Raw genomic sequence first — 18,268 nt, 5'->3', positions numbered from 1 at the left:
CTCTCCGAAAATCTGTGAGGTCATGGTCACGCGTGCAGTTTGCGGATTTTGTCGTGAAGGTAGTATGTAACACCAAATGCTCGTCTGCTTGCGATTTCGCAAAGAATCGGGACAAGGTCTTCTAGACCACTATTCTAGAATTTCAGATGTTTGTCGCTATGACAGTTTTTTTCTGGGTTATTTAGTCCAAACTCAATTTTGTAGCATTTGCACGAGAACTAGCCTCGGAGACTGAAGAGAGGTTTATCATTTAATAAAGATTTTCTTCCTTTCCCTTGACGGACGGAGGATATATTGAGACAGGTATGATCGGTGGTTGACTAAAGTGCACATGAGGTGTCATGATCTGCTGACAATTATGAAAAAAAAACCCTATTGCTGTATCCTGCTTAGTCCTTGACCAGTAGTACCAGGGAAAGATTGCAATACGTGCGAAAAAGAGTAAGACTAAATGCGTAGTCACTAGTGCATAATACTTTTAGCTTAACCAGTAGATACGCTTATCAAGAGATTCAAAAATATTTTATAAGTGGATAGGAAAAAACACAAGGTCTGGGACAAGAGGTGTGTCTGTGTAGAAATCTCTGTGTGTGTGTGTGCGCGTGAGAGAGAATGTATAGGAATAAACTCCTACAGCTTATAAAAGAAAGGTATTTTTTGCAAAGTGTTTATCGTCCGTTCTTTACATTAAATATTTAGTTTAAGTTAGGATGGAATACCTTTGTTGTAGATCAGCAAGTATGAGTGGCAACAAAGTGGAGATTTTGTGGTCACCCACTGAAGATGACACATTTATTACATGGGGTTCAGCTATCAGTTTATATCAGGTGGAGACAGTTCAGGGGCAGTCAGCTACTAACCACCCCCACAATTCGAGTAAGTAACTATCATCATGAGTTCTCAGAATGCCACAATATCTTATAATAGTACAAAGCATTGAATTTTCTTCTGAGATCTACCACATCTTGAAATCCACACATTTTCTTCTGTATTTCAGTTAAAAAAATATTGTCCTGTATGTTCATGTTTTTGCAGTTAAGATATCTGACAGCCATTATGCAGTGCACTGTGCTACGAATTCAGAAATACATTTCATAAAGGTAAAACCCATTGTAAATATTTTGAATATTAAGTCAGAAGTGCTTATCTTTTTTTTATAAATGTCAGCTGAAAGATTTAAATAAAAGGTATGTTGTTATATAGTTCATGACGCATCCAACATTTTATAGGACTAGGAAACTTCAATTTAAGTGATTAGAACTGGCATTCTAATACAGCACATATAAATTGTCTGCTGTTTCATTATTTTGAAATTTTAAAAACATAGCCAAAGCTTATTCTTTTGGGTAATGATTGGAAAAATCTGTTAGGTTACACGTGTGTTAAAGATTTCTATCAGTAAAGCATTTCCTTGAATTTTCTATTTTTAGTGTGCAGCCTGGTATCCACAAGCAACTCCCAGGAATCTTCTAGCTGTAGGGCAGGCCAATGGACGAGTAGTTCTGACAAGGTATGTGCATTCTCTCTTTTTTTTTAATTATTATCAGTAGTTTTATTTTAATTTTCAATTTGTCAGTTTGTCATATTTGGCAATTTCATCAGTCTTAAACATTGCTGCCTACAACTGCTGTTTGGGTGGTCTGTAGATGTTATGACATAAGAAAAGTCAGCAAAGTAGATGTAAATGTTCAAAAATTGGATATTAAAAATATTCAATAAGCTTGAGTCACATGACATTTGAAGAGATGGCATATAGTTTAGTAGAATTCATCAGTCTACAGACTAGATAAGGGAGACTTCAATTTACTTAACACCACACCCTATTGCATAGCATACTGATGTATGTGTGCATATGCATCTACATTGGAGGTTTTACATGAGTAAAGTTTTATATAATTGTGATGTAAGCACTTTGCCAGGCTTGGTCCAGTTTCTCCATATTTAAAAAAAATGATATTAAAGCATGGTGAACCTGGCTTTGGCTGGAGTACACGGCAATATATGTCCTCTTATTTCGTTGTTATTTTCATTTTGTAAAACTGTCATTTGGTCTGTGTAAAGCATGATGAGCAAATCTTTAGTTTGGGATACAGGGCCATGTGTTTCGCTCAGTTATAATATAAATGATAATCATGATGATAATAATAATAATTGATAGTTGCTATACTGTAATTTAACATTGATTCCTATATGGTGTAATCATGACACTGTGAAATTTAGACATGAAAAACATCTGTGAAAACAACCAGCCAATAGCTAACTGGGAATAAAAAAAAAAAAAGAAATATCGAGTAGCCTTTTTTTTTTTCCACTAAAAATTTTGATGGCTATTTTTTTTTGCTAAGTTTCTTCGTTTAATTTATATTTCCAATAGCTTTGGTGATCCAGGAGCAGATGAACTTATTGGTAGAGATTTGGGTATGTTTTTTTTTTTGTAAAATAAAATATTCTTTAGAGACCATATTATATTTTTTGGACAGATATTGATAGATTTTGGCAAAATATGCTTATTCTGTAAATTACAGCATCTTATTATAGGCATTTTAAAACATATTGTTGTAAAGTAACTGCAATTCACAAGATGCTAAGTACTTTCATTTTGTCAAATTCTGTAAGAGGTGCTGTAATAAATGTAATAATGTGATCTTAATTAAGTCTTAGCTGTGGTGGGAAGCCTGATATTTCCAGTGAATTTTGCAAAAATTTCTGAATCCATTTTCTGTTGACAGTTCCAAGGCATCAAAGGCAGTGCACTTTCTTAACATGGAATCCAGAGGATGCAAATCTTGTGGGTACTATTTATTCTCATAAACGTATGTAACATTCACAGGTTCCTAGGTCTGATTGTGATGAAAGATGTGTGCTTCTCTAACTGACCATTGCTCTGGAATAAATTATATCACATCTGTTTAGTAGTAGACCTTAACGCAACTGCAGCGTGTCACCTAGATTTATATGTAATTTAACTTAAAAATGTTAAGCAATCATAAGTGAAACCCTTCATCCAAAATAGCAGCTATAAATATGATAGTGATTGTTATATACCTTATTAAAGATCTAGTGATGTGCAAACTTTTTCTAAGGCTTGGGTTAAGCTCAGTACAAGATACTATTTTCTCAAATCCAGGTGAAACCTTTCTGTTCTTGAGAGATATTTCTGTTAACATCGCCAAGCACAGAAAAAGGTCAACAACTCAGACGTCAGGATTATGCATGTATACATTTCTATTGTGAAAGCCTTATCCAATAGGAGACCTGTGATGTATTTGTTTACAAATGCAATGCCATGATTTTTATTTTTTTTAGTGTGTGTGGTGATTTGTATGCATGTATCTTGAGAACAGAATGGGTATATTCACCTGTATTTTGGGAAGTAGTACATTGTACTGAGTTTCACCAAGTCGATAGAAAAGTTTTATCCTACTAGACCTTTAAGTATTCACAAATGGGCCTTCTTTTCTCAGCTTGCAGAAGGTTTGGAAAAGTTTCGAAATGACCCATGCATTGTCATTTGGGATATCACATTAAGCCATTCAGCCTCAGGTGATGGTTCTGAACGATCTCGTTACAGCTCAAGTGAGCATGGATCAATCACAAAACCATATTTGGAGATAGGTTCGTAATTTTTTTGTTACAAGAATGTTTTTGTTACCTGCTATGATGCATGTGTTTGTATGTACATTTTTTGTTTGTTTAGTCAAGTGTGTGTGTGAGAGAGAAGAGGGCATTATTTTTTGACTGTACCCGATAGCATTACCATAGAAGATAGTAGGCTACATTTGTTCTTTAACAATTGAAAGATGACTTTATAACAGCTGTAATGTGTCTGGCATGTAGGGCATTCTACCGGCCACTGATTAGCAGCAACCCTCAGAGAGCAGTAAAAGTGACAGCAACAAAGTGATAAAATGCTGAGGCCCTCCTAACCTCCCTGCTATTTGATTGGGTTGAATGTTGGTTTGAAAAAAAAAAACCACTGTTGTTGTTGACATAGTAGGAAAAATGATTTCACACTGTGGAGGAGAGGGATGGGGAGGAAATCAGAGTACCTGGAGAAAATCTCTGACACCCAGGCCTGCAAACAGATGTCACATACATACTGGTGTATTGGATATGCTGATATCTTTATAGTTGCTTAAAGGTTGCTGCTCATCTGATCAGTGGAGCAGCTGCGTAACAGTTACATGCTAGCTCATTGTTTGTCAATTTTCAGCGGTCAAAGAGCAAACAGCCTATTATTTTTTATGGTCATGTTATCTGGCAAGTCTCAAAGAAAGAGAATTTGCAAGAAGAGTTTAAGTTATAAATGCCAGTACATGATTGTTCTTGCATATACAAACAACATTTAATATTTTAAATTAAATATATACCTAATGAATATGCAAGTAAATTAATCTAAATTTATGTAGATATGAATGAGAAAATGGGGAGAACAAGTCTACCTGTTAACACGAACTTTTGCAACACTTGCAGGTCCTGGAGAAACTAGCTCATCATTTTCTTGGTTTCCTCAGACACCGAGATCATTTGTCACTGGAATGAATAATCGGTATCTTAGGATTTATGATCTTAGAGGTTTGTGACTATCATTTCTTAGTAGGTTGAGCATTTTATATCATGGGGAAAAAAGTAACTTGCAATTTTGTTTTGCCTTCATGTTGAATATCTAATTCCGTCTTTTGCATTTTTTAAATTGGATATTTGTAAAATAGCAAACATAACTTAGGATAAAAGAACACTTCATTTTAAAACTGTTTCTTTGTGACTGGTATTCTTAAGTCTTTTGTCAATAATTGATTATGCCACATACATGTTTGGTCAACAGGATTTTTGAATTTTATCCTTCTGAAAATGACTCAGAATGGAAAGGATGTTTTGATGATTGCAGACACAACAAGACCAAGACTTACAACACAACAGCCTCGCACAGTGTCGGGTGTATGTGTCGACTCTCTTAGCACCAATCGGTTAGCATCATTTGGAGAGGTAAAGCATTAATTATTTAGATATATATTGATAAGTATGTTAGCATTTATCATTGTCTAATATTTTCACAAACCTTCAAAATTGTATGTGTTTGTTGGTTAGGGTGGGGGATGTTTAAACAGATGCTGCAATCAAGACATTTCTATTTTTATGTATTAGCATTGTGTTTAATGAGTAAGAAATTTATAAAACCAGACCTGACTATCCCCTACATTTTGCATTGGCTTTTGGTACTTTGTAGAAACATGAATCTTGACATTTTGTCAATTTCTATTATTGTCAGTAGATTTCAATCCCATTGCCATAAATGACCCAGCACACATTTACTTTATAAAAATATTAAAATGAATAGTATTTCCATATTTGATAGATATCAACTGATAAAACACATATTTGTGTTGTTAAAGAGCAGCCTCAGCTCTAAACCAAATCCCTGGAAGTAAGCAGTACTCAGATAAGTGTAGTTTTGTACAGGGGACCACAGTTTGGGATCTCAATCCATAGCTTTGACAAAAAAATTCATTGTGTTAGGCAGGTTTTGCAAAACCCAGAGAATCAGAACATTCGGTTAGCCAATGCTTACTGTAATTAGATTATACTTAACAATAATAAGATGCAGATATATTGCAAGCTTAAATTATCATATAGTAATCAATATAGAAAACTAGACTTATCCACACACCCACCAGATAAAAGAAATGTCCTGTTTGGAAGAGAATTTTACTTCACTTTGGTCTAGATATAATCAGACATAGGTTTTTCAGCTTTGGTCCACATATCTTTCTTGATGATAATTTTCCAAGCGATGTCCACTTGTTTCAGACCCAAGTTGCAGTTTGGGACACAAGAATGTTTGACAGACCTGTATCCTCATTTTATAATGAATTGGTTGTTTTCCTTCTGTAATATCAGTGTCATACAAGATTTAACTCTTACAGAACCAACTAGCATATTAAAAAAATGACAGAAAAGAAAAGTCTTTCTTGGCATTATCATTTTCCTTGATTCTTAAAGATTTTGACTTTACAAGAAAACAAACCTGTATCTAAGATAAGTTGGTGTCCAACAAGGTAAAGAACCTATTGTTGCTACTATTGAGAAAACAAGGATTTTGCATTTGTCCAGATTAAGATTGTTGGAGCCTTTTAAAGAGTAGTTGTAATAATGATTTTCATCTACAAAATTTCATCATTTATGAGAGCTATTTATGTCTTTAGTATCAGGTCAGTTTTATAAATTGACTTCCAGTAACAGCGAGTTGTGTATTTGTGAGGGCTTCCTATAAAGAAGTTAGAAAGGGAGATGCAATGTCTAACAAAAGAAAAGTGTATGAATTCTGATGAAATTTCGTAATGTGTATTGCAGTCAGTATGGATTGTAAGGTGCTAGTCACTAGGATTATTTCTTTTCCAGTATACATTTGAATGTGTTGTCACATTTTCATTGTTATTCATCTCCTCAGGGCTGGAATGTTGTCAGTTATGTGTAAAGACAGTTCAGTCTTTAAACTGTATGACATCAAGCATTCTGTTATGGGTTAGTTTCTGCCTGATATATTTTTGTAACATGCCACCTGATTAATGAAATACCATAACTTTTTAAAATGTTATTTCCTTTATACTAGAATGATTCTTATGCTGCATATTGACTAATTAGAGTGAGAAAGAAAGAGATTGCATGTTGGAGTGGATGGGTAGGTTGCACCCTTGCATGGATGCACAAGGGTGCACTCATAGAGGTTTAATTCTGCCGAATGGTGAAAATTTAAAAAGTGGCTATTGCTCATGATGAGAGTTATTTAAGCTAATGTCAGTAATACTGGGATACTGATGTCTGTGTTATATAATGAAATGATAAATATAGCTTTAATGACATGTCATCAAACCCTCTGTCAGTATATGTCCTCATGCGATAACAAGTATCACAATTCTAATGTATTGAGTGGATATACTGGCCAACTTAACACTAGTGGGAGCTGATCTTTGGATATACTCATTTTCAGGCTCTGACGATATTGAACCTGTCATTGTTGATAGAAATGTACAGCGTAAGTTATTTTTACTGTGGATGTCTTCATTATTTGGGTAGTTGTCATAGATATGGCAGCAGCAGTTTCTCAAGAGATTGCTTTATTTCTGAGCAAAGAATGAGCTGTATAAAGAAATGAAGGTATTGTTTGTCCCTTTTTATAAGAGAGCAGGATTTATGTACATCGTTGGGTAAAGAAATTTTGATGGACTGACTGAGTTGTCACACTATGTCTGGCATTAAATGCATTTTAAGAGATCTAGGTAAACGACAAATTTCAGACCAACTTTTAATTATCATGGCATGATGGCAACAATCAAAGTATCAGCATACTATTTTTCTTACAGCATTTGTTGGAACAGCACTATCTTCATATGCTTGGCATCCTCGGCATGAAAATCGGCTCCTGGCTCTTTCTGTGAATGGTGCAATCAAAGATACAGTGATCTTTGAAAGAATTCCTTTAGTGAGTTATATCATCAAACTGTCATTTAAATAAGCTTATTGAATTGAACCTTCACTCCTCCCTGTCTGCACCTCTTTGTCTATCTAATCTTTACTTTGTACATGAAAGTAACTTTAGTCTTTTTTAAAATCTGTTTGTTGGTCCTCAGGTTTGGTCACCTCAATTCAGACTGACGTGGGCTAATGGCCGAAGGACTATGACTTGCATCGAGGAAGGCAACCTTAACGTGCTTGACATATCTGCCCGTATGAAACACAGGGCTTTGCAGGGATATGGCATGCAGGTCCTACTCCTTTCTGATACCAGCAAGTGTGAAGTTATAGACTGGGATTCATGAATATTTGGATCTTTCGTATTGAATAGGCTTGTTAGGGGAAATTACTTAAATGCTTGTGAAACTTGGCTGTGACAGGCTATTTCATTGTTTTGCTTCTATAGTCTTGCTGTAACACAATCTCTGATTCTAATCAGTTTCATAGTTTGTTCTGTACAAAAGGTTGTTTTTTTTTGTTTCTTTTGTCCAACAGTTTTAGTTTTGGATTTTTTTTCTCCTCACAAAAGTGTATATATTAAGTACCCAATGTGTTACATGTCTGTATTGTTTCAGTGTGATGATGTTCAAGTCAATGCAACAGTGGTAGCTGATGAACCACATTTGCAGGGTCTGTGGAAGTGGATAAGCTGTATCCCATGTTTCTTTTTTATCAAACATTGCTAGTTTCTCCACCCCTTCACTACCTCACTTCAAATAGGGAAACTGTATTGATTATGAAATCTTATAAATTAAAATTTGTTGACAAGTGAAAAGTCTAGTCGTGCAGAAGAAATGAATGCAGTAAAATTAAAAGATTCTCGCTCAGATCACCTCTAGAGGCATAAATGATTCTCTTGAAGTGTGGCAGTTGTTTATAAGGATATGCATACCACACAGATTACAATCTGCATATTTATTGTGTTTATGACTATTTTGATTTAACATGCACTTCTTTGTGTGTCAAATCCATTGTGCATAATATTCCTTGACCAGTATCAGTGGTACGAAAGGATTTATTTCAGAAGAAGTTAAGTCTGGGTCGCCTACCCAGCATATTCAACATGGGTGTGAAGCAGGTTTTAAGATACTATGGCGATGCCAGCATTCCCATGAACAGTGACCTCATCTATGCAAACTGGCAGTGTGTGGATGATGTTAGCTTTAATATGAAGCACCAGTATCGCAGCCAGGAGAGGTTTGTTGTCTATGCTTGGTCTAGGCAATATTTTTCAGCATATTCTGTTAGTACTTCTTCTGATAACATATATTTGTGTATATGTACTTGGGATGACTGTTCACTTTTTCCATTGCCGAGTAACGCAGACACAGATTGTATGCTGTGTGTGCAGATTGACTTATTTTCAGTGGTGGGCATCAGTTTTAGCTGGTTTTCCGTATTATACTCATCTATTGTCTTATATGTATATAATTTACAAAAAAATTCTGAGCACTTGATATTCATTATGCACTTAGCTAATTCTTTGCTGTGGATTTTGCTATTAGGGCTGCTGCTCTAGCTCTTTGTGGCTGGGTGTCTGAAGCAAGTCAAGAATTCAATCAACACTTAGACTGGTAAGTATGTGACAGCATCCCCTGACTGAAAACTTTCTGCATTCCTGAGATAAGTATAGGTCATTCCATAGAAATGTGCATTAGCCAGTCATCATAGAAATCTGCTGGTTTTGCTCTTTCTGAGTGTTTGCTTAAGAATAAACAGCAGTGGTCGTGGTCACTCAGAACTGTGAATTAGCAGTAGCAGTGTTTTTGTTTTACCTATTCTATTTATATCTTTATATAGTCAGTCAATTGACTATTATGCTTGCATTTTTCAATTTCAGGCTTGTAGAAAAAGGAGAAGTAGAAAAAGCAGCTGCTATTGCAGTGTTTTTTCTTAAGATGAAAAAGGCCCTAGAAATTCTGTCATTCAATGGGATGAACACAACAAATGGTGTGTAATTCAGCATTCATTTTATGTTTGTATTTTCCTTCATTTATTTTGAGATATTTATGTTTTCTTTTTAATCTAAGAATATTTAAAATATCTTGAAATGTTTTTAGATTGCAGTCAATTATTTTAAGGGTTTATGGAGCCAGCTGCATTCCAACAGATATATACATGATGCTTTCTCTGTCAGATTGTATGATTAAATAGATGGAGTATATTTTTTATAATGTTGGAAATGTTTGATTTGTGCTATTTTATCCTAACTTTGGACATAAGAACAATGTATCCTTACAACACAACACATTTGCACTGACAGTGAGCGATGTTTTAATTTTATTGAACCTTAACTTGAAGCTACATTCAAACTCATCCATATCATCCATATAAACTGAAAAGTCTGAGCTTCATGCTGCGTAATGTATCGCAGTTTAAAGCTTTTTGGTTGAAATGGTTTTAGTGATGACAATTGATATGTTTCACCTAATTGCTCAGGTAATGCAAGCCTCAATGCAGTAGCTATGGCTCTCGCTGGCTACAGTGAGGATCGAAATGCCTCCCTTTGGCGAAGGACATGCAGCACTCAGCGTTATCAGCTGTCAAATCCTTATCTGCGGGCTATCTTTGCATTCCTTGCCTGTGACAATGATTACTACAGCGATGTATTGGTGAGAAAGATAAATGTGATTTGGCGAGAAACATTTTATGAAGTTAAATCTGTTACTATGACTTTGGGACAAGCTTTCTTTCTGCTTGAAACTCAAGTACAGCCTGAGTGGGGACTTACTGGAGATGGATGACTCTTTACTGCTGGTGATATCCTTTCAGAATGCAGATTTAATGAATTTTATGGACGGAAGAAGTTTGCATTAATATAGTTTGTGATTCTAGTTCATGAACATTTAAACTTGGTAAAAATGCTGTTAAATCTTAAATAATGCATTTGAGATTTACTTAGTTTTCTAAAATTGATTTTTCTTGCTTGCGTTTTGGCTTCCTTAGGAAGAAGATGGCATGGCTGTGGAAGATAGAGTGGCCTTTGCTCTGACCTACCTCCCTGACGCCAAGGTATACCCAAACATTACTGCATTGTAGTTGTGATTTATTTTAAATATTGTTATTTTTTAAAATCTTTTTGATTATCTTCATCACCAGATATACTTTTTCTTTTTTGTTTTCAAATGAGAGATTTTTTATGACAGTAAGTGGCTCATTGGTTTCCTTAATGCTGAATGAATTGACATTGTTAGAATTGGTATATTTTTTTTCTCTTTCAAAACAGTTGAAGCAGTACATTGAACGACTTACAGAGGAACTGGTGCGAACAGGAGATCTGGATGGCATGCTTCTGACAGGTCAGTAATTAGTTTATTTTGAGTAGCTGGGGTACACATCTTTACCCAGGTTGATCTTTGCTGCTGCCTATTCCAGCTGTAATTTTATTGTTAACTTTTGATATATTTTGAATCAAGCTGATTCACGCACAGTGTTGTTTCAGTGAATCAGTGAAACACTTATACTCTTGATGTCCCTTCCCAAGGATGACAGGTTGACAGTTTATAATTATCAATGTAGATAACTCTCCCACTTGCGTGCTCACTGTGTGTCACCCTTTACCTTTATTCCCATTTTCTCTCTGTCATTGGTACTGCCTCAAAGTACAATGTTGTCCATGTGTGTTCTTCGTAGTAAACATATATTTTTGCGGTGTAGTATTCTTTCACCTGTAGCCATTGGTAACATCTTAGAGTGGAAAAAATTAACACGAGTAATAAACATGCTCTGGGATAACCATCAATGCATGACATACCACCCGTAGCTTATGATCAAGCCATAATTGAAACAGATAAATCCTGTGTAGGTTTTAAGCACTGTTTCCTTCCCCAACCCCCAGACACCACTACATACACAACCCTCACCACACTTTCTGCTTATTTATGAGATTCAATGACTTTTGAGCTGGCTGGGAGGGGTCCAGGGAGAGGTTGGGGGCTGCTGATATTACAGTTTATTACACTTACATCATGAAATTCCTTAACCTATTTCAGGCATTTCCAATACAAAGCACTATTTAGCTTTAAGGGGAAAAAATCTAAATGATTCACATTATGCAAACAAAATTTATAGATGTACTTTTTATTTCTTATTACTGTATTTTACAATATTATAAATTGACACTGGCATCTACAACAGTTGACGAAACATAAAAATATCTGATCAGTCACTGAGAGATAGCCAGACTTAACTGTCTTGAATGTAGTGTTGTTGTTGTTGTTTCCTATTCGCCCCCAGTGGAGCACACCCCGCCATCCTGGTCCTGGGCATCCCTTTCCAGTTGGGACCATGTCATGCCAGCTGTCTCTGCCTCTCTGTGGACTGATCTCCTCCACATCTGTCTGGGTCTCAAAACCTTGCTCCTCCCCTGTGGGTTCCAGCCCAGAGCTTGTCGTGTTAAATTGTCAGCTGGCTTTTGTAGAGTGGGCCAATCCAGCCCCACTTCCACTTCTTGATGTCTTGGCTGACAGGCTTTTGGTTTGAATGTAGTGGCGTACACTTATTTTCTGCAAACCAAAGAAATCCCTTTGGTCTCCTCCAAAGAAAACCTTCTACCTTGCCTTTTTGTTTTAATCTTTATTGCCACTCTGTCAGGGATGTCCAGCGAAGGCATAGACCTGATGGAGAAGTATGTAGACCTGACAAGTGATGTACAGACGGCAGCCATCACAGCTGTTTTCACAGGGATGATTCCTGCAGCTAAAGATGAAAGAGTGAACTCTTGGATATGCAAGTAAATTGCTTCCCAAAAATACCTTTTCTTTTTTATCTGACAATGTATTGCTAATGGCCACTTTTCTGAACTTTATAACAGCTTTGTACCAGCCTATTGCTTTTGATGCTTGAACATTTTATCGTTACAGTTATAGCTTTCAATGCAAGCCAGCTGTCTTTACATTATATTACTTGTCCATGGTAGTCAAATCCACACAATGTCATATTTAAAGAGCATTCAGTATGTGACATTGTCTCTTTACAGTTCTGAGCATCATTTCTTTCTGCTTAAATTCATAGTATTTCAATTATATGCGTAAGTAAAGTTAACAGAGTTATGGGGAGATAATTTGCAATATATTCTTTGACTTGGAATGTTTTTTTAACTTGGGTCAGTTCCACATAACAAGCATAAAATTTGTGTAAATGGAAGAAAACTCCCCATTACTAGAAGTATGTGACAAATAATACTGATGAAGACTTTAAAAATATGGATGGGCAAGTTTTGGAGACCATTTGTCTGTCAGACCATTTACTTTGGAAAGCAAAGGAACATTGTACTTTGCGCTGCACAATTCTGAAATATGTACTTAAGTTTGAGTACTAAGTGCTTGAAATTTACAGAATACTATAATTTTTGGTCTGCATAGATCTAATGAATAAAGTATGATGCAATGACTTTATAATATGTTGCAGCTACAAGATGTTGCTGGATCAATGGTGCTTGTGGCATGAAAGGTATTTTTTTTTTTTAGTAGGTGATGCTAGTTTAATTAAATTTTGGTCAATGGACTTAGAAACATGTGCATTCCATACTTATGTTTAACAGATTGGGTGCTTCATTGGTTAAAAATAAAAGCCATACAAAAGACTCAGCAACCTCAGCTTTAGTTAATCTAATTGAAAAAGAAATTTTGTATATAGAAAAGTCACATTATTTTACACCATTTAAAATAACAGCTTCATAAATGTTGCAGCATATATATTTATAGAACATCTCAATCCATGGTGAAAATTAAAATTGTGTTTCTCTGTAATGTGTTAGGTTTCATTACTTCCATTGGTTTTGTTCACAGGGTAATGTTTGACATTGTGACCCAGGCTTGCGTACCAGATTTGGTTGTACCACCACAGGTTTTCATTTCCTGCAATTTCTGTGGCAAATCTGTGACCAATACTCGAGGCTTCCGCATGCCAGAACGTAACTACCTACCACCCTTTTCTCGTGCACCACAGCAACAGAGAGTCAAGGTTAGGTTTTGTATTTTATATCTTGATACTTTCTGTAATTTGCTCATTGCTGATGTGCTTTTGTAGTCTTCAAAGAGGAGCTCATTATTAAGTTATCAAGATTCTTATTCCACCCTATTTTCTTGTCTTGACACTGTTTCACTTATGGTCATTTGAAAAAGGTATCAGTTTATATCATTCAAATTACTTTTCTGCTTTGTTTTTCGTTTTGCAATAGTCCCTTTATTTTAGTAAAATATGTTACTGAAGAGTACTTTCAAAGAACCTTTTCATGTTTCATTTAGAAACATTGTAAAGGGATTTGAGCTTCCCGTTAAATTTTTTTTTAATGTAAATGGTATTTTTTGGCTTTATACATGGTATTTGAAATGCCAAATTTGAAGCAGAGCTCAATTTTAAATCAAAGTATCTAAAATAAAACTTTTTATTTTGTTACTAGAATCCTGCATCATTTTTTCAATGGTCTTCAATTTTAATACTTGTTATCACAGCCATACCACTACATTCTGCATTTGAAATTTAAAATTTTTTTTTTAAGATCTCTTGCTGCCCTAGCTGCCGGAAAGCCTTGCCACGTTGTGCCATTTGCCTATGCACTTTAGGAACAGCTTCTGCTTTTGGTGTGTCAGGGGAACATTCTCCTTTACAAGGTAATTCTTAGATCATTAAAGTTTATGGTAGACAAAATGATGCATCAAGTTCCAATAAGAGTGAGAGCATTTAGTGTTTATTTACAGTATTCTTACATCTCTTGATGGCTTACCTATTTGAGACCACAAAGGAAGATGAGCACTGGTTATTATAATGTTTCCATGCATTGATTCCATTTTAATAGGGGTTTTTGCCTTGTTTGTTTTGGTCCTTGGGCAGGCAGCATGAGCCTAACAAAGCATGTTTTTGTGTGCTTGAGAATAGGTGGTCAGGAGAAGCTAACTCCATTTGTTGATTGGTTCTCCTGGTGTCAGACCTGTCGACATGGAGGTCATGCAGGTCACATCACAGCATGGTTCAGGTAATGCAGTGTGTACTTGCTTTTGATTATGGGTATATTTGTTAGCCTGTTAAATGGATTATAGTAGTTTGTTCCTCTTCTCTCATTTGAAGTTTGATTATAAAAAAAATTGTGAATTTCTCAGCTTAGAAGTTATTCTACAGTTTAGTTTTTAGGGTGCTTTTAGGCTTTCACAGAAGTTTGTGTAAACACAAACATCATAAATAGTAGATTAAATTTCTCTTAATTTGTTTATTGAACGTGATGCTTTCCCTGTGCATGTGATAGACTATGTGCCCTTAATAAGCATCAGATAGATGATAGTTGCAGAAGTATGTAGTAGGTGACAGTGTAAGACTAGCATAATAGATAAGGTATGTTGCACCCAATCAGGTGTGACATCCACTTGTAAAAATTGCATGGAATAAGTCTTGAGAACAATAAAGCATATTGATTGGAATAGGATGTACATGATATATAGAGGAAGAAAAATATACAAAGAGAGATTCATGTGGTTTTCTGATGTGAATTCTATTTACAGGGATCACACAGACTGTCCAGTGACTGGGTGCTCATGCAAATGTCTGATGATAGACTCTCCAATCAAGCCTTTGGGCTCTTGACAAAAATTTTGTGAATGTGTACATAGCTTCATTCTGAATGAATAGTCACAGGAATAAGAAATTCACATTCTGACAGACTTGACTGCAGTGTCATTTTTTCTGTCTCTGAATGGACACATAAGCCGTTTGTGAATGGGAGTTTATTCAGTGCAGAATCACTCCATGAGCTCACCTGATTATGTAATTGGCTTCTTCCATACGAACCACGTCTTATGGTGCATCAGCATTTGAAACTGCCAGGAATACATCACTTTCATGTTGTCACTGTCTTCTGTGTTGAACACTAGGAAAGAACCTAGATTATGGCTAATGCAATGCCTTGCAGCCATATATACCTTTTCTGTTCATATGTACAATACTGTTGTGATATGAATGGGTTTGAAATAAATGAAGTGTGATGTTCCAAGATGTTATTGACATTTTAAAAATAAGGCTGTGCCAGATTTGTCAGTTGACATTTGCCTATTCTAGGCTTCCAGACATTCACAATATTCCCACTGTAGTTTTTTTTTTAATTGATCATCACTGTATCAAAAGCTCTGTTCGTTGATAACTAAATACTGTAGATAAAAATAAGCATACAATTAACTTTTCATTTCATTTAATTTCATTCACTCCTTGACTGGTACCAGTTGGTGAATAGTTATGCTGGTGTGCCATTTCTGGTTATGAGGGGGAAAACAACTGGAAATGCAGTGGCTGACAGGGCCCATCGCTTAGGCCTGTCTTTTGCCTGAAGTAAGCAGATTCTGTATGGAGCAACCCATCTGCAAACCCAGTTCTTTCTGTCCACCTCAGCATCATCTGCAAGGTACCCTGAAGGATGGTCAGTCAGTGTAGTGGTGGGTCACGACTGAACCAGACCAGCTTGTGCTGCTTTGCTATTGTGAGAAATGAGTCCTAGTGACCTACTATAATGGCAATTGTGCTTAGTACAATGTCTTAGTTTTGCATTCTGTTTAGGAGATTGAAAGCAGCCTCCTCTGTTATTTTGCTTGCAATACCTGTTCTCCCCTTTCCCTATTGGCAAGCAGAGTTCACATCTCACATATCCATACAGCAGCATTGGAATTTTGAGACAGTCGTTGTAAGTAAACTTGATAGCATTGCTGCATCATATCTTGTCCAGTCTGGCTGGTGTCACTGTTGCAATCCTAATGTGGATGTCTGCTATCTTTGGAGAGGGTGGCTTGTAAATACTTAAATCTGTTCACCTCCATGATCTGTACTCAGTTCATGTAAATCTCTGCATTTCCATTAACAATGATTTTGCTTGTCAGTACTGTTCTCCACTCCAAAAGCATTAACTATGTCAGTTTGATGTAAAGGTTTTGCAGTTCACCTGCCATCAGATTGTCATCTGCAACATGAAGCTTGCATGCGGGCCTGCCACTAATAATGAAAGTTTGATGATCATGGTTTCTTTCATAATGTTCTCCCCAAAGATGTTGAAAAGAAAAGGCAATAGTGGGTATCCTTGATGGATGCCCAATGTTTTGTGAAAGTTCCCATTTGGTTATCCAGTAGCACTGGGCACATATAAGTGAGTAAATAAACTAGTTTTATGAAATGATGTTCAAAAAAAAAGGTCAAACAATTCTCTAGACAATTAACAAGCCACACTGTGAGCCTGTAATACATTAGTTCATGCTGTGAAATCACTGACATTTATTTTGTACCTTAGTCTCCATTACCTTAAATCTGTGAACAATGTTACAAAAATTAAAAGCTAATTCATGCTATACAATACCATTCAAATTTTATTAAAATCATCTTTATTTCTTTGATGCTCATTCACTTATAGCTTTTTTGAGCTGTCATTTGCAAACTTAGAATTAAAGCAGTGACAGAAAGTCCATTAAAATAAAATTGTGTTTGTAAAATATTCCGGTTCTTTTATCAGAGATTAAGCATTTTTATTTTCTTCTACTTAAATGTGACAGAATCCTGTAGCAGATGCTATATAAGACTGTGAATTACACAGTTTTAATTACAAGACTTAGGAATTATGCATCCTACATATCAAATACTTAGTTTGACATGTATCATAATAGTGCAAAATTATGTGCACATGCTGGAGTAAATGCTGGCCTACATGGATAGAAAGAGCTGAGTGAAAGGAATATTTCATTTCCTCTTAGTTGAAATTGTACCAACTCAAGAAGAACTAAAATATATAAAAAAAAACAAAGATAATGTAAAATACATGTACTGTTAAACACATATTTTGTTGAAATTTATTAGTTGAATATGAATTAAGTAGCCATTTTCACATTAGACATTTTATTAAAAATTATATCTTGTGAAGAGTATGTCTTGCTTAAACTGCAGTCTCTGTTCACTCTACAGCAAAAAAGGATATCTTTAGCATGCACAGTCGCATAAGATAAGCTGACATTCCAAGATTATATCCATAATTGAATTTAATTACATTTAAAATTACCAACATTATAATGATTAAGAACAGCCAGGAATATTTAATTGGATGAAGCATTTATCTTAGCAGTAGTAGTTGCTGCCTCTTACTGGAAAAATTAGATCCATAGGACTCTATATCACTGTATTTGACGAGAACATCAATGCTGCTAAGCTTATAGTAAGGTATTGTCAGAAGTCTGACCTTTCATCTGTGTAAAACCTTTGAGGACAAAGTTTGTTATGTTGTGTTTCAGCAGTCTTTTGTACTTACATCCAAATTTATATTTTTCACCATGTGAATGAACTTTTGTAAGGTGATCTGTTTCTACGTTCCTGATTTAGTGCATCAGCAAAACTATTTAAGTGGAAATCTAATAGAAATTCTGCCAGCATTATTAGCAAACTTTAGGCACTCAAATTTTAAAGATTTCTTCTTATTCTAATTCATTAATAACGTGATATGCTGCTAACCAGTCACTGGTTAAGATTAGGTATCTTTAGAAGTAAACCTCATCAGTATTACTCCAATTAATAATGCTCATATGGAACAGCAAAATGATACAATGTATCTCATGTTCTTCAATGTACTGTGCTCCAAGGTATCCAACAAGGAACAGATGCCTCTTTGCATACTCTTTACCTTATTATTACACCTGCAGTGGAATTTTTGATTCCTCTTACCCTTTTTTTTAAAAAAAAAATTCATGTATGTGAATTCATTACACATCACCACCACCATCACATTGGCATCAACTTCAGT

At 35.5% G+C, this 18,268-nt stretch overlaps 1 protein-coding gene across 5 annotated transcripts; it reads left to right on the top strand.

The window, feature by feature from the left end:
• Positions 1–13: 13 nt before the first annotated feature.
• On the top strand, positions 14–18,198 carry LOC112565325 (GATOR complex protein MIOS-like). Of its 5 annotated transcripts, none has more exons than XM_025240723.1 (28): positions 14–59; positions 731–876; positions 1,036–1,100; positions 1,431–1,510; positions 2,375–2,418; positions 2,730–2,788; positions 3,465–3,615; positions 4,474–4,575; positions 4,889–4,986; positions 5,809–5,850; positions 6,001–6,056; positions 6,449–6,522; positions 6,989–7,033; positions 7,362–7,480; positions 7,629–7,763; positions 8,088–8,163; positions 8,514–8,709; positions 9,018–9,086; positions 9,353–9,462; positions 9,952–10,124; positions 10,459–10,524; positions 10,739–10,811; positions 12,106–12,244; positions 12,922–12,963; positions 13,302–13,476; positions 14,015–14,126; positions 14,392–14,488; positions 15,009–18,198. In XM_025240723.1, exons 2-28 carry the CDS (start codon positions 741–743, stop codon positions 15,088–15,090), a joined length of 2,616 nt encoding a protein of 871 aa, XP_025096508.1. In that variant the 5' UTR covers positions 14–59; positions 731–740; the 3' UTR covers positions 15,091–18,198. The 5 variants fall into 5 exon arrangements, with proteins under 5 accessions (XP_025096508.1, XP_025096509.1, XP_025096507.1 ...); XM_025240724.1 differs by having other exon boundaries at positions 32–116; XM_025240722.1 differs by having other exon boundaries at positions 47–303.
• The last annotated feature ends 70 nt before the right edge of the window (positions 18,199–18,268 follow it).

The sequence above is a fragment of the Pomacea canaliculata genome, linkage group LG5 (genome assembly GCF_003073045.1).
Source record: "Pomacea canaliculata isolate SZHN2017 linkage group LG5, ASM307304v1, whole genome shotgun sequence".
NCBI classification, from domain to species: Eukaryota; Metazoa; Mollusca; class Gastropoda; order Architaenioglossa; family Ampullariidae; genus Pomacea; species Pomacea canaliculata.
Note: the sequence above shows the minus strand (reverse complement) of the source record. Positions and strands in the feature narration are given on the sequence as shown.

What these genes read in the sequence shown, in the direction of transcription:
- LOC112565325 (XM_025240723.1), top strand. Translation starts at nt 741, where the DNA reads ATGAGTGGCAACAAAGTGGAGATTTTGTGGTCACCCACTGAAGATGAC. An exon ending in GGACGAGTAGTTCTGACAAG is followed by an intron (nt 1,511 to 2,374) that starts GTATGTGCATTC and finishes TATTTCCAATAG; the next exon opens with CTTTGGTGATCCAGGAGCAG. An exon ending in ATTACTACAGCGATGTATTG is followed by an intron (nt 10,125 to 10,458) that starts GTGAGAAAGATA and finishes TGGCTTCCTTAG; the next exon opens with GAAGAAGATGGCATGGCTGT.